This window comes from Ceratotherium simum, chromosome 32 (assembly GCF_057802395.1).
Source record: "Ceratotherium simum simum isolate JZ-2026a chromosome 32, ASM5780239v1, whole genome shotgun sequence".
NCBI classification, from domain to species: domain Eukaryota; kingdom Metazoa; phylum Chordata; class Mammalia; order Perissodactyla; family Rhinocerotidae; genus Ceratotherium; species Ceratotherium simum.
Genome location: NC_141931.1, coordinates 14,204,558 through 14,219,512, shown reverse-complemented (window position 1 = coordinate 14,219,512; position 14,955 = coordinate 14,204,558). Strand labels below are relative to the sequence as shown.

Below are 14,955 nucleotides of genomic sequence, written 5' to 3'. Positions count from 1 at the left end.
TCTGAAAACCAGTTTTTATTTATTAATATGTTAATTAAAATCTACCATGTGTTTAAAGGCAAAAGTCCAAGTGAGTTAGCTACAGAGTCTTGGAACACTGCTTCTCTGACTGAGAGCACACAAATAATCCAGAATAAGGAAAAAAATTAAGTGGCCACAATAAAAGAAGAAAAAGGGGGAGGTGGAGGGAAATGTGCCAAAAGCAGAGGCCACGGTGTCTTGAACCCCACAGAAGGGCCAGTAGCAGAAAGTCAGGAAGTATCTTCTTTCCACACAATCACTCTACGTAAAAGTCCGTCTATATCCTGGCATCCACTTCATTCAAAAGCTCCTCTTTCAAATCTATTTAGAGGAAGATCAACCCAACAATGGGAATGCCAGCACTCAGGCAGGGGACAAGAAACAGCTCTTTAAACCTATGAAATGTGGGCCAGCCCTGGTGGCCTAGTGGTTATTTGGCACGCTCCACTTCAGCAGCCCGGGTTCAGTTCCAGGGTGTGGACCTACATTGATCATCTGTCAGTGGCCATGCTGTGGTGGCAGCTCATGTCAAAAAGAGGAAGGCTGGCAGTAGATGTTAGCTCAGGGCAAATCTTCCTCAGCAAGAACAAATAAAAATAAATAAACTTATGAAAGGCTTAGTGATGCCATTGAATCAGGTGGTATTTTAATACGTCTAAAATTCATGGAAGATTGGATTCCAGAAAAAGGACACACATATATATTCATATGAATGGAAACACAGGCTAGACTTAAGGGGCACATGTAGAAATTTAGCAAAGACTTAAATCTGTACAAAACACGTTTTAGAAATTACTTGGTAATGTTTAAAATGATTAAGGCTAAATCTATGCTGACAGTCATTAAGAAAAAGTTCCTAAATATCTCAGAGATCATCCATGTCTTAGTATTTGTGGATTTCATATGCGTAACAATGCCAACATCAGAGCAGATCCCAAACAGTTAAATTGAGAGTACACTGTGAGAGGCTACCTCTAAATAAGATTCAAAAATAGTTCTGAGAGCAAGCTAATAGCTAAAAGGCTTGTACTCTGGAGGTGGAAAATGTCGAGATCTTTAAATGTTAGAGAATCATATCTCGGTTTGACAGATCTAGCTAATCTTGAAAGGGCAACTTTCCATTTGAATACTAAGCAGGAGTTTATGGCCCAGCCTCATAGAGATACAGAACTATGCATTTATTGTTTGCAAGAAGAGGCAGTAGGATGCTGGAAGAAGAAATGATATACTGTACTACTTGGTGTGATTTTCCTCGGATGAGAAGCTAAACATGATTAAAGAGGAACATTTTTGTTTTTCATATAACTCTAAACTAATCAAAATGGCACAGTCATTTCACTGCATGCAATAGAATTGCACACTACAGAACATTTATAACATTATATCCCAGTACATTGATGGGTACATTTCAAATATTATCATTTGAAAGTGAAGGAAATAAACATTTTACACTTCTCTGCCAAACTAATTTCTCTACCAGACCCGAGTATTGCCTGACACAAGCTCCCACCATGGTGGATCAGAACACGTTTATACACTCTCATCATAAGGTCCTTCTCCTTATGCTTCCTTTAGGAGATAGCTTCATTCATGCTACAGAGACTTTATTGTACTGGTATTACGCAGATTATGCATAAATTCATTTTGAAATATGTTTTACTGCAGCATTACCTTATCTCTCCTACTATTTCTCCACAAATGCCAGCACACACTTATATTCTAGCATGCCATGGGACTATCAGAGTTCCTGACAGATGAGACTAGTCAAGGCAGTTCAACTTGGATTACTTAAAGAAAGGCTCTGCCTCCAAAGGTAAAGGAGAAGAGAAAGGTTGGGGAAGGGGATTTAAGGAAAGAACCCTTTTGATTTCCTCCACAAGAAATTAAATATACTAAATTTACATGGAAGAATACCTATTGGTAAGAATAGCAATTATCCATTGTCAGCATCGAGCATTGAATGGAGAAGGGTTTACCCATAACATTAAGCACCTCCTCTACCCTTCCCCCGAGCTCAAAGGGAACTGGAGGCTAAGTTATTTTATGAATTATAGTGAAGGTGTATGTTTTTCTTTGTTGGAAGCTGGAAGAAGTAGAAGGGAAATGGGGCCTTTGAAATCTTCTCTTAAGCCACCAAATAACCGTCCTAGGGCCTTTAATCATTCCATCAGGGTAAAATGTCTTTCCTCCAAGTCATGGAGAGGTACTGAAACTTATCCTTTCTCTGAAAAATTTAATACAGTTAAAATTCTGTTCAAAAGCATGAAACCTAATCCCAGATTTCATTACTGTACTATTAAAGTGATCTATCTCTTATGTACTATGATATGTCAAGATAAAACAGTGCTTTATGTTCAAGGGGAACAAGGCTACAGTTTTCCCTCTGAAAGTTAGACCTTTGATATTTGATGAAATAGCATTTCAACAAAGTAAAGAATAAAAGAAAAAGGCAGCCAGTTTAGTAAAGACCCAAAACTGTTTACCCAGCTTACGTTTGCTTTTGGAACGGATAATTAACGCTAAAGAGAACTCACTGAACTAATATTCTGCTGATTTTTCTTCACTCGTTCAATCTCTGGAGTATCTTTTACTGCTATACCAGCTCCGACTTCTTTTTTATAAAATACCTTTATTATGAGAGAGGAAAAGAATAAGTATAAGCTTATTAGAATTCAAGTCCTAGATCCGATTCATATAAAAGAGAGACAATTTTCCAGGTTTTAAAGTAATGTGAACACACCTTCTATTTATGAGTACGAACATTATATTAATCAATTAAATAATCCATGACGAGAATAAATGTCCAATTGTGGCTTCATATACCATAATCTTACAAGGAACCCTCTAACCCCTGTTCTAGGGCATGCATGATACCTTAGGTAGCTGCAGGTTATTTGCTCTAAGAATATAAATCAGCAAACGAGTTTCCTTCTTCAAATATAAATATATGTCAAATGTGTATTTGAGAAAAATCAAAGTGCGTATGATAAAAGCTCACTAAGCAGTTATCATTTAATTCAAAAACAGCATGAAATTTTAAGCAAGTGCTGTTCTCCAAACACAAAGATGCTCTTGTTCTCTTCAAAGAAAATATTAGCTCTATCATCAACATCAACAGTAATTCAGTCTACTTTCCTTTTCTTCCACTTATTCATTAACCTTTCCCCATGTCTCTCCACCCCGACCAACAGCCACCCCTTTCAAACACAAAACAAACAAAAAACAGAGTGCTCTAAAGAAAAATAGAATAATTATAGAAAAATAGAATAGAATAATTATATATATAGAATATAGAATAGAAAAATAGAATAATTATAAGAAAGGCATCCCTCTCTTGATGTTTGGTAATCCAGTGGGCCCTAGTGGGGGTTGGGAGAATACCATATGAGAGATGTTTTCCTCCAAGACCTAGAAATCTGGAGTACCATGAAATCACAGGAGATAAGGGCCAAAACAGCCTTTTTCTCTGATCCTCCCTTCCAGCAAGACTTTTCCATTTCTTAGCACAGCCAGACATGAAGACTTAGAGGTACCTGACCCGCACACCCTGAGGGTTAGAGCTTGCCAATTTATTGGAAAGTAGAAAATATTCCAGAAGTCTCAGACTTAATATAATTGATATTTTGACGAGATCTTTGCTTAACTACTAAGTGAGCTAATTCTACTTTAAAATATTGGCTGCATGGTCAATTTTTAATTTTAGAATTTAAGTTCATATATCCATTAAGCACAGACCCAACCTCTTAATCAACACTTCCTATTCCTCAAAATAAAAATACAAAAGTTTAGGAATTGATTATAAACTAGTGAATTCCTAGACATATTATCAGTGCAAATAATCAATGACTATGAAGGAAATCACTTCACATGAATATTTTCATCTTCAAAGTAAAATCTGTGTGGACGATCAAGACCTCGTTCCTGAGTAAAATTCTAAAATTCAGTTAAAAATAACTGTAGCTTGTGCCAAAGAAGAAAACCTGAATTTGTAACTCTAAAACAATCATGCTAAATTAGAACTTGTAAGAACATTCGGTACTCTTCTTAAAGAAATAAAGATAATACATTTGATAGGAAATTCAAGCAACGCAGCAAAAATCCAGACAATGAGGAAAAAAGGCCCTCCTTTGCAAAGTAAAACTTCAAGATGGCAACTGAAGAGAAATAATGGCTACTCACCGCACTGACGTTTTGTTGAGTTGTCTTAATTCTCTGAATTTCAGGAGAATCTGCCACAGGAGAATAGTTAGAAAGCATCTTCTCTGCTTCATCTTTATACTTTTTCTAAAAACATGAACAGCTATTATAGATCTGAAACTCTGCACGTGCGCGCACAAATATCCATATGTATGAGAGAGACAGAGACAGAGAAAAATGATACTATTCCTTCGAACCCTACTATACCACATGGCTGTAAATTATGTCTTCTGATTCAAAGCAGTTGTTGATGCAACAGTAAAAATAAAGGTAGTAGGCATAGAAAGCAAACAGTCCAGGGGAGCAGCCTCACCTCCGCTCAGGCAATGGTTCCCACCCCAGTCCATTCAAAGCTCCTGAGAGCTTGAGCTCTATCCACTTCTAAGTTAAAGACCACTCTTTCAGGAGCAGCCCCAGTCTCTGCTCAAAGTAGCCCCACAGCTCCTGCAAGTTACCTGGCTCTCTATACCTACTTGTTTTCATGCTTCTGGATTTATGCTTTGCCTCCTACTTCAGATAAAGATACATTTACTTAAAGGAAAAGTGCTAATATTTTTGTAGTTGAGATATAATTCTCAATTTTCTCTCTACTAAATGTACTACAAGCTCTGATACAACCTGGGCAATACCTTCCACTAGTATCCGTATTTACATAGTGCTTACTGTGTAACAGGTATTGTTCTGAATACTTAACACACATTAACTCATTTAATCAATCTCACAGCAGACACTATTATTTTATCCACTCTTACAGATGGGGAAACTGAGGCATTTGCAAGGAAGTGTCAGAGCTAGGATTTAAACCCAGGCCCTCCAGGTCCAAAGTCAATGAAGTTTACCATATGGCATACTGCTGTTTGTTAGGAAAGGTAATTATTGTTCATGTTGAAATGCACCACAGCATGATTACATCCTCTTAAGTATTCCATTGTATCCACAATAACTAAAATTCCTTAAAATCAGATGCATCCTCATGTCACACTCAAAAAATCAACACTGTTAAGTTAAAGCAGGAATTCTGACAGCTCAGGCATCGCTTCCTATCTGAAGTCTTCACTCTTGATACCTTTACTTTCTGGTAATACAGATCATAATTTGTAATAGTATATTTGCATCATTATTTATTAGGTTAGCCTGTAACTCCCCAAGGGCAAAACCATGTCTAATTTTGCATGTAAATGGGTGATCAGGAAGCATTTGCTGAATGAATGAATGAGCTTGGCATTCTTTTTTTTTTTAAAGATTTTATTTATTTAATTTTTTCCCCCCAAAGCCCCAGTAGATAGTTGTATGTCATAGCTGCACATCCTTCTAGTTGCTGTATGTGGGACTCGGCCTCAGGATGGACGGAGAAGTGGTGCCTCGATGCGCACCCGGGATCCGAACCCGGGCCACCAGCATTGCAGCGCGCGCACTTAACCACCAAGCCACAGGGCCGGCCCTGAGCTTGGCATTCTTGACACAGTAACTCTTCTCCACTGACTCAAGTGGCCACTTGCCTAGTGTATGTATTTATCTATGGTTTTAGTTCAGCTGATATAGTTAGCCAACTTCTCCAAGTTCATGTGCCATCATGAAACACTGAGGACAGATGAACATGCACTTAGGACCATCCCAACTGCTGTCACCCGAGGAGCCTGAGAAGCAGACAACTCCTTTGACATCTGACTCTGCCATCGTGATAACCCCATTTTGAACCAGCAAATGTTTAGACTCCTTGCTTATATTTTAACTAGAATTTTAACAAACTTAGCCAAATTTTGTTAAAAATTACTTTCAGCAAAAACTCCATTAATCAAATTTAATTCCTTGGTCAGTTTTCTACAAAATTTTAATTTTTTTCATTCCCCTTCAATATTTTCTTCCATTGGGATTCATTCTTTTCCTTGTAAATTTTATAACAAAGATAATATTCACTAACGAATATTTTTACCCAAGTCAAATTTTATCAATAACTTCTTCCATTAAATATTTTCTTTTGTGGTCATTATTTCCCTCATATCCAGTTGTTCTAGAGGACATGAGACAGGTTCACTTGGCAAATTAAATTTTACCAAGAAAACCTAGTTCTTCTCAATTTTTAGTTAATATTCAGTTTCACCTTACACCTCGTGCAGTTTTATTCACTCAGTTTTAATTGGGGCTGATTATTTTAATAATAATATTCAGTATAAATTGGGTAAAAGACAACTCGTGTGTAATCTTTTTTCTGTAGTGTGAGCACTGGAGGCAAGTGTGCAATAGAGTCAAAAAAAAAAAAGGTCAAAATGTCCTTGGACTCAAACCAGAGGGCCCCAACAGGGCAGAATGGACACTCAATAATGTCTGTTGAATCGAATCTACAGCAGTTGCCCCTTTCATTAGTGAGGTTAATCAAGTTTGGCCAGAGGTTCCTTTATCATAGCGTGCACTGACTCTGAATACAGTGCCCTCAAAAGGATATCAATCGTAGAGACACACAAAGCACATGGTGATTGGATATCAGAATACATCACTCTGAGCATCTTCATTCTCTACCTACCTGGCTGTAGATTTCAGATGCCCTCTTGGCTCGAAGCATATCTGGGATATCCATGCTCACCTGCATGCCTTTCCCTTTAATTTCATTTTCTAAGTCCTTCTTATATTCTTTCTAAAAGAACAGAAGATAATCTTTGGAGCTTTGCTTAACCTTCCATAGCAATGTAGATATTTGCGTGTTTGAATCTCAACACCACACATGTGGAAATACCATTGATATTCTTTCTAGATACAATTGAATGTGTTTGTTTTACACTTTGTACTCCGTTAGTTTCTTACCTGGCTGGCCATTTCGGATGCTTTCTTAGCTCTCTGGATATCCGGAGTGTCTGTGCTCACCTGCATGCCTTTCCCCTTAATTTCAGTCTCCAGATCTCTTTTATAGTCTTTCTATAGAAAATAAAACATGCAATTAGGGCTCTAAAATAATATGAAAAAACTGGGTTGAAAAACCTCATGACATTTTTGACACCAGGATCATGGCTTTTGGAAATAAGTTGGATCTTTCTTTCTTTTATTTCTATAGAACTAGAGTTTTAACTTGTGGTCGGAACATGCCTTAGAGTGACTTATTCACAAGTAATCAGGAGACTTCTTCTACTAACCTGAATTAAGAAAGAAAACAGAGTTAGCCAAGGGGAAATTTTTTATATTTCAGTACAATAAAATTGTTAAATTATCGGTTAATATATAACTCAGTTGATAAATATCAATCAAATGGAATTGTAAAATTGTTGCTTTTCGTTCTGTAGTGAATAACTGCTGGCTGCTTCCCTGGAATCTGACCACTCTTTTCCCTTCATTAACTGCCTGGTTTGCCACTGGGCAATTCACTGCCCTCCTTCTAAACCACTCAGCTCGGGTGAGACCGGCCCAGGGTCCGTGGGCTCTGTTGGACTTAAATAAATCATTATGCTCATCCCTGGCCCTTCATGACTGCTTGAGGGATAGGTACATTTCTTTTTCCACACAAAATGTCAAAAGACTTTCTCTTTCCTTCTGGACATGAATTGGAAAGGATGTAGCCCTGGGAGCTGCTAGATGCCTCTTTGCAAACAGAAGAAAGCCTGCCTGAGAACTGAAAGATAGAAACTGAAACTGAATCACGTTGTTTGAGTCCAAGATTGAGCCATGTCTAAGAACTCCTCTACTGTTCGGGATAAGAACAATAAATTATCTGCCTTTTTTAAGTCAGCTTGACTTGTATTATCCATCACTTACAAAATAGTCCTAATTACACAGACACAAATGTCTTAAGAGACTCATGCCACATTTTAAAACCAATTATAAAATTCAGCAAGCTGCACACCAAAAGTTGTACACTATTCTGCATATATTATTCTTCAATGAAAAATTTTATTGAAAGAAAAAAAATTGACTATATCAAGTTAAATTTCTTCTAAAACAGCTATTTTCTATTATGTTGGCATACTTGAGATTTGTAGATTCCCTGTTTTAAGGTAAATGTTGGCTTGCTCATTTGTGATATTCCAAATTTAGAGAAGTTGTAAACAAAAATCTCAATCCCAGAAAAATATTATGTATTTTTCCCTCTTCTACTCATAAACCAACCTATTTTCACTGACTTAGAGTCTCAGTTTCACTTTTCTGAATGAAAGTTCAAGTAATAATGTTTAACTTTCAAAATAATAATATTCAATTATTACCATGTCTGCAAAAAGCTCAGTTAGCCCCAAACAAAACCCCTCACTTGAAGGACAATATATGTAGAAACTGAGGCACTGATCACAGACAGCCACCAAGGTCCCATGGTAGAAATATGTCATTTAATTTTCCAACACGAACTTTCAAATCTAAAGGTGTTGTAAAGCACATAAACACACCTCACAGGACACTAGTTGCATCAGTTAATATTGATGCATAATAAAATACCCTAAAACTTAGAAGGCTTAAAACAACATGATGACATCTACATTTCAAGAGGGCAAGGCCCAATGCACACATCCTTTCAGAGCCTCTGCCTGAGCCACGTTTGCTAATGTTCTATTGGCTGAAGAAAGTCACATGGTCAAGCCTAGAGGTACTGGAAGGTTTGACTCTTGGGGGTCACTGGTGTAACAATATACTACATTACTCTTACTTGAAAAATTAAACTTTGAACTATGGTAAAGTCCCAGACTTTGGGTGAATAGGATTTGAGAGCGTGTCAATTGGGCAAAATGTGACATGGCTATGATTATATGCAAATGACACCTTTCGACTGCAAAGACAATGGCATCGCCAAAATTGGTTTGGGCTACAAGTAATCACAGTACAGCTGAATCCTCCAGGCCTGTCTTTCCCTCGGTTCTTAATAACTAAATTTGCCCCATTTTCCTACTATACAACCCAAGGAACACAAAGAAATCTAAATCAGCATATCGTTGAGTAAACTAATCTATTAACATACTAAGGAAGGACATGACATTCAAACTTTTCATAAAAGGAATATGTCTTAGAAGCCTGCTCTTAAGTAAAAGTGTGAAGTATAAAATTTCTGTTCTTCCCACATTCTTTTCTCCAGCAAAAGGATACTTTCTTTTGGCTTCAACTCTCAGGCCCATGAAGATGATTTCGAAAACTCTTCTCCAGCCACAAATCTCTCCCCATCCCTAACCCCATACTTCAGTCCAGTGCTTTGAACTAATACTGGATGTCACCCCTTCCTCACAACAAGAAAAATTTCAGGGCCGGCCCCATGGCTTAGCGGTTGGGTGCTTGCGCTCTGCTACTGGCGGCCAGGGTTCGGATCCCGGGCGCGCACAGATGCACCGCTTCTCCGGCCATGCTGAGGCCGCATCCCACATACAGCAGCTAGAAGGATGGGCAGCTATGACATACTATCTACTGGGGCTTTGGGGGGAAAATAAATAAATAAATAAATAATCTAAAAAAAAAACTTTAAAAAAAAAGAAAAAAAAATTTCAGAGAATTATAAGCAATGATTTGATAGTTACTGGGTAGTTAGTTACTCAGAAGTCCAAGGAGACCACCATAAGAAAGTACTATTTAATCTAAGAAATGAATAACAAGAAAGAACCAACCATGCAAAGATCAGGGGAAGGACTTTCAGGACGACAACAGAGCTGTACAGAGACCCTAAAACCTGTGGAGGCGCAGACTGGAAGCCTGTGAGGCTGGAGCATAAGGAACAAGGGAAGAAGGATACGGGATGAGGATAGGCAGGTTGGGGCTCATGGAGGGGGGCTTTGCAGGAGTATGGACATGACTGGAAACCACTGAAGACTTTTAAGTGGGAGGATTAACATAATTGAATTCTTCAAGGATTGCTCTGGCTGCTAGGCAGAGAATGGATACTAAGGGGGCGATAATAGAAGCAGAATTCTGGTTAGGAAGCTAGTGCAATGATCCAGGTGATAAAGATGGTAATTTGGACTAGGGTGGGGAGAAGTAGATGGATTTAGGAGACCATTAAGGGAGTGGAGTCAATAAAACTTGCTGACATGAGGAATCAAAGTGACTTTTGGGATTTCATCGATGCCGTTTGCTGAGAAGGGGGTGGAAGAGAGAAGTATATCCTGGGAAAAAGTAAAGGTTCTGGTTTCAGAATGTAATGTTGAGATCCTTGTTATAACAAGGACAAAATGACACATTGTATGTGTCATTTACATGTGGCAATGCTTCTGAGACATCAGGCTGCACATCCATGTTACAGAACACTTAATTTTTTAGAAGAATGAGGTAGAATTATATGAAGGAAGATGGAAAAGAGTCCATAATATTAAGTGAAAAAAAGGCAGCACAGAACAAAGTACATGGTGTCTAAGTTTTCATGAGTCTGTGTGTACACAAATGTATGTTTATCTATCTATACATAAATATAGATCTGGAAGGCTCTACAACAATTTTATAACAATGGCTAGCTCTCAGGAGGAGAACAGAATTAGGAGCCAAGTAAAAGGAGGTTTTCCAGTACCTGTTCAGGATGCATTCTGCCCACGTGCTGCCATTTTAAATGGAACCCCTATTGGTTAAGAATTCTATGCCATCCCCAGTTTCTTTGTCTAAACCAAAATGGCCATCCCATTCTCCTAGCCAGTAACCAACCCTGGGGATGTAGGCAGATCCCAACAGAGCCCTAACTCTCCCGACAATTAATCGGCTACCTCTCTTCTTCCAGATTTCCTGGGGGGACTCAATCCTGAGCCAGCTCTTCCTAATTCAAGGGTCACAATATAGCTCTCAGAGTAGCCCCACTGAAGCCTCCCCCTCAGTCAGCCTTGAGATAAGTAAGCAGCACCCCTTAACCTGCACCCCAACTTTCTCTTTACATATGCTTCTTATAAAATCATCTCTTCCCAAATGCCCTCCACTCCAGTGACCCTTTTATATTCTCAAAATTGTTGGGGGAGTTCAAGAGGTGTGGAACTGGTTCCAGGGTATTTCCTTTGAAAAATATCCATGCGGCCTGACCCTACAACTTTGTTATCTGATATCTATCATATCATAGCTTCTAAGCCAAAACTTTTGAATTAACATCCTGTCGTTACATGTATTACATGAAGAAGAAAATGGTATTAGATGAAGGAATGTGGTCATTTAGGATATATAATACTTCAACCCCAAATGCTGACTCTAGAAATTTCAGGCATGGTGATGAGATCAATAGAAGATATTTTGAGAACATGTAACCAAATCACACAGAAATGGCTATCAATGTCATGTTAGAGTCTCAATATGTGATTTTCAAGTTCTGCTCAGAAAGTTGGAAATACAGACATGCCAAGCAGCACATGATTTAAAGAAAAAATAGTATGAAAACATTGACCATAGCCTAGATTAATATGAAATTTATTGTATTACAGGATAAGGTAAGATGGTAGGGGTGTGTGTGTGTGTGTGTGTGTGTGTGTGTATGTGCGTGTTCTTTTAAAATGCCTTTTCTCAAGTTTTTTTGATATATTTAAAGGATATGAGCAAGGCAGAAACTGTAAATTTTCAAATAAGCATGATGATTTGGAATGATTTCCATTCCAAACTATTAAACCAGTCACAGAAAACCTGGAGAAATTCCATGTACTAATCAAGTTGTTAATATGATTTGTTAAGTTCCAAAATACAAGTTTAAGGTCTGCCTCACTCACTCTACTAACCTCACTAGCCATCTCTGAAGCTTTTATGGCATGTTGTATCCCAAGCGTGTCAGCGCCAACTTGCATTCCTTTCCCTTTAATTTGTGACTCCAGGTCTTTCTTGTATTCTTTCTGTAAAAAAGCAACATTTTACAACATTCAGACACCCTCAGGGGACAAACATAGACCAATGATACCAAAAAATGTTTCAATATACCTATTTCAAAAAGAAGAAGAAAGCACAGCTTACTTTGCACTATGAATGATCTGATTGAATCTCACTGGATCACCTTCTATCCCATGCCCACACCTCACCCAATCATTGTGTGATGTCAAGAGAGCTTAATGCGCTGATGACAGTATCATTCTCATGGTCACCCATTTGTTGAGTTAACTTCCTACGTAGTTTAACAGTATTTTAAGTAGAAAATATTCTAAATTGTTATGTGTTTTTAAAAAAATTGACATTCATCTTTGGCCATATCCATGTTCTTTAAATAAGTTAAAGGATATATTAAAAAGCATTTTAGTGGAATTAAAAATATATGTGGGGAATAAGGAGGGGATGGAAATCAACCCACCCAAAGTGTACGGATTGAGAGGAGTCAGAGGTAATTCCCAATTGTTTTGGGAGCTTGAGGATAGGGAGGCAGATTTAAATGAGTTGATGTTGTAGAAAGAAGACTGAGTTTGAGGCCAGAGTGCTCAATAGCTGTGTGACACTGGGAAAGTTTCTTAACATTTCTGGTTGACTCATCTGCAAAATGGGGATAATAATTCCTCCACGCAGGATCCCTGTGAGGATCAATGAGACAGCATATGGCCTAGTGCCCAGCACAGAGTGGGTGTTCAATAACTGATAGCTTTTTTGGTCTTTTACTCCTATACCCGTATCCTAAGGCCTGATTTATTGCTGCTTCTGCCACCATCTTGCCATTTAACTGCATCTGGCTGGACTCTGCCACTGAGAGTGTAAAACAATTTTTCCAAGTATTACTGACAAGTGATTACAAGATCTACCTCTGAACGTGGTCTGGACATGTCACCATAACAGAAGAATTTGTGGAAGATTACTAATGTAGGAATATGTAATGACAATATTAGCCAAAGACATGCCGGTGGACATCTGTTGTCTTTGCCTGGCCAGCATCCATTCCTCCCTCTTCTGGCAAAAAGCTCCATGATTTTCTTTGGCCGAATTGCCTCTGACCCCTCTTGACCCATGTACTTTGGACAGGTTGAGCACCATATGAGGTCACCAGCACATTACACTGCCCCGACATTACACAATAATTGGGTCAGGTGTGGGCACAGGATAGGTGATCCAAGGAGATCCAATCCTTGAACCCTAACCATAACTGTAAGAAAACAGATGCTCACTTCCCACTGGGATTACCGGCCACAGACATGAGTTATCCTGTTGTTAAGAGGGGCCATGACATAGAGACAGCCTCCCAAGAGTGAAGCAATAGAGAAGATAACAGAACTGGGAGATGAAGGAAGAGAGATATCAACTGAATTTCAACCTGTAGTAAACCTGATCTTTGGACTTCTCTATTCATAAACCAATACGTCTCCTTTGCTGCTTAATCCAGGTTGAGTTGGGTTTCTATCATACGCAACCTGACGAATAGGGCTGTCATCATCATCGCCACAGTTTATTAACATATGGGGAAAAAGCTTTAAATGTTTTCACTGCTAAATTCAGCTAGATTCTCTTCAAAGCACTATGCATTATCTGATACCAAAGTAATGACATAACACAAGGATTAAAGGACTGAAAGAACTTCAGAGGCACTTCATTTCTTCTTATAAATTTCATGTAACGTGAGCAATGACCACTTTCATTTTATAAAGAGGTTTATGTAGACTCATGCAGCAGCCCAGGCAAGGACTGGGAGAGTCGAGTGGGTTGTGAGCAGGAGAGCACGTGAACTTTTAAACTGCAGTTATCGACAGACCGTGATAACGCGCCTTCCTAATCTTCTGCCTTTTACTTGCTTAAAAGATCAGTTATATCTCATAAAATTATTTTGGTTTATTATATAGATTTTCCTCTAAAATGGGGAAATGGACATGTTTCTCATACCACATAGAAAGGAGATGGTGAGCATGATTTTTTTTTTAAATTCATTGATTGGGAGAAGACAAGAGCCGCTTACAATCATCTTACATATAAAAGTTGTGGAACACATATATATATAATCTTTGAGAAGGATTTATAGATAAGGAAATCAGCTTAAAATCCACACATTCTCAGTTGTTAAATAAATATACTCACCTCACTAGCCATTTCAGATGCTCGTTTTGCTCTTTGAATATCAAGAACTTCTGAATTAAGTTCCATTCCTTTCCCTTTTATTTCATTTTCCAAATCTTTTTTATATTCCTTCTATGAGAGAAGAATATTACAGTTTGAAATTTACTAGGAAGCTCTTCAACTGATATACTGTTTTACATATTTTCTAGAGACCACAGAAAGGAGAAAATATTTCTAGAAAGGAATGAATCAGTCTCCTAAGCATTCATATTCCTTATTTCCTACAGAGACTTCATTTTCTCTTGTAATCACGTTTAGAGGGACGTCCAATATTATCAGTCATCTCCCTTTCATCCTTTCTTCCAATATTTTTTGGAACCATATTGGTATCATATTTTAAAAAGATGTCTTCCTTTAAATGTTCAGGAAGATCTTAGAAATACATGCTTTTTATTAATTATTTGAAGTATTACTTTGAAAACTGTCTATAAAATATGAATCACCAAAAGAACACAGTTGAAAAAGAATGAAAAATTACTAAATCAAAAGGATTGATGTAGCCAAAGTTAAAATCATTTTATTCAAAGATTAATAAAACCAAAATAATTTCCTACAGATTGACAATATATAGTTTTAATTTCACCTATGTTAATATCATATTTTAAGTAGATCCAAATGTCTTTACTAATACTTATATATAACTTGGAGGGTTTTTTGTGCTAACGAATTTTTTGTTTTCTTACTAATTGCATTATGAAAACAATGCATATCTTAATCCAATTCAACTAAGTTGCATTTATGACTAACTTACCAGATGGAAGATGAGATTTCCTTTAATGATAAGAAATCATGTTCCAGTTAATT

At 37.7% G+C, this 14,955-nt stretch overlaps 1 protein-coding gene across 8 annotated transcripts in view; it reads right to left on the bottom strand.

Moving 5' to 3' along the window:
- Positions 1-14,955, bottom strand: part of NEBL (nebulette) — a 337,317-nt gene that overhangs the window by 38,955 nt on the left and 283,407 nt on the right. For 6 of the 8 annotated variants that reach the window (XM_087420766.1, XM_087420765.1, XM_087420770.1 and 3 more), the window contains 6 exons: positions 14,113-14,223; positions 11,853-11,963; positions 7,018-7,128; positions 6,740-6,850; positions 4,201-4,305; positions 2,556-2,648 (listed from right to left, as the gene is read on the bottom strand). The exons of the other annotated variants lie outside the window; for them this stretch is intronic. In XM_087420766.1, coding sequence (XP_087276892.1) covers positions 2,556-2,648; positions 4,201-4,305; positions 6,740-6,850; positions 7,018-7,128; positions 11,853-11,963; positions 14,113-14,223 — 642 coding nt within the window. The remainder of the gene's footprint in view (positions 1-2,555; positions 2,649-4,200; positions 4,306-6,739; positions 6,851-7,017; positions 7,129-11,852; positions 11,964-14,112; positions 14,224-14,955) is intronic. 8 annotated transcript variants of the gene reach the window in all.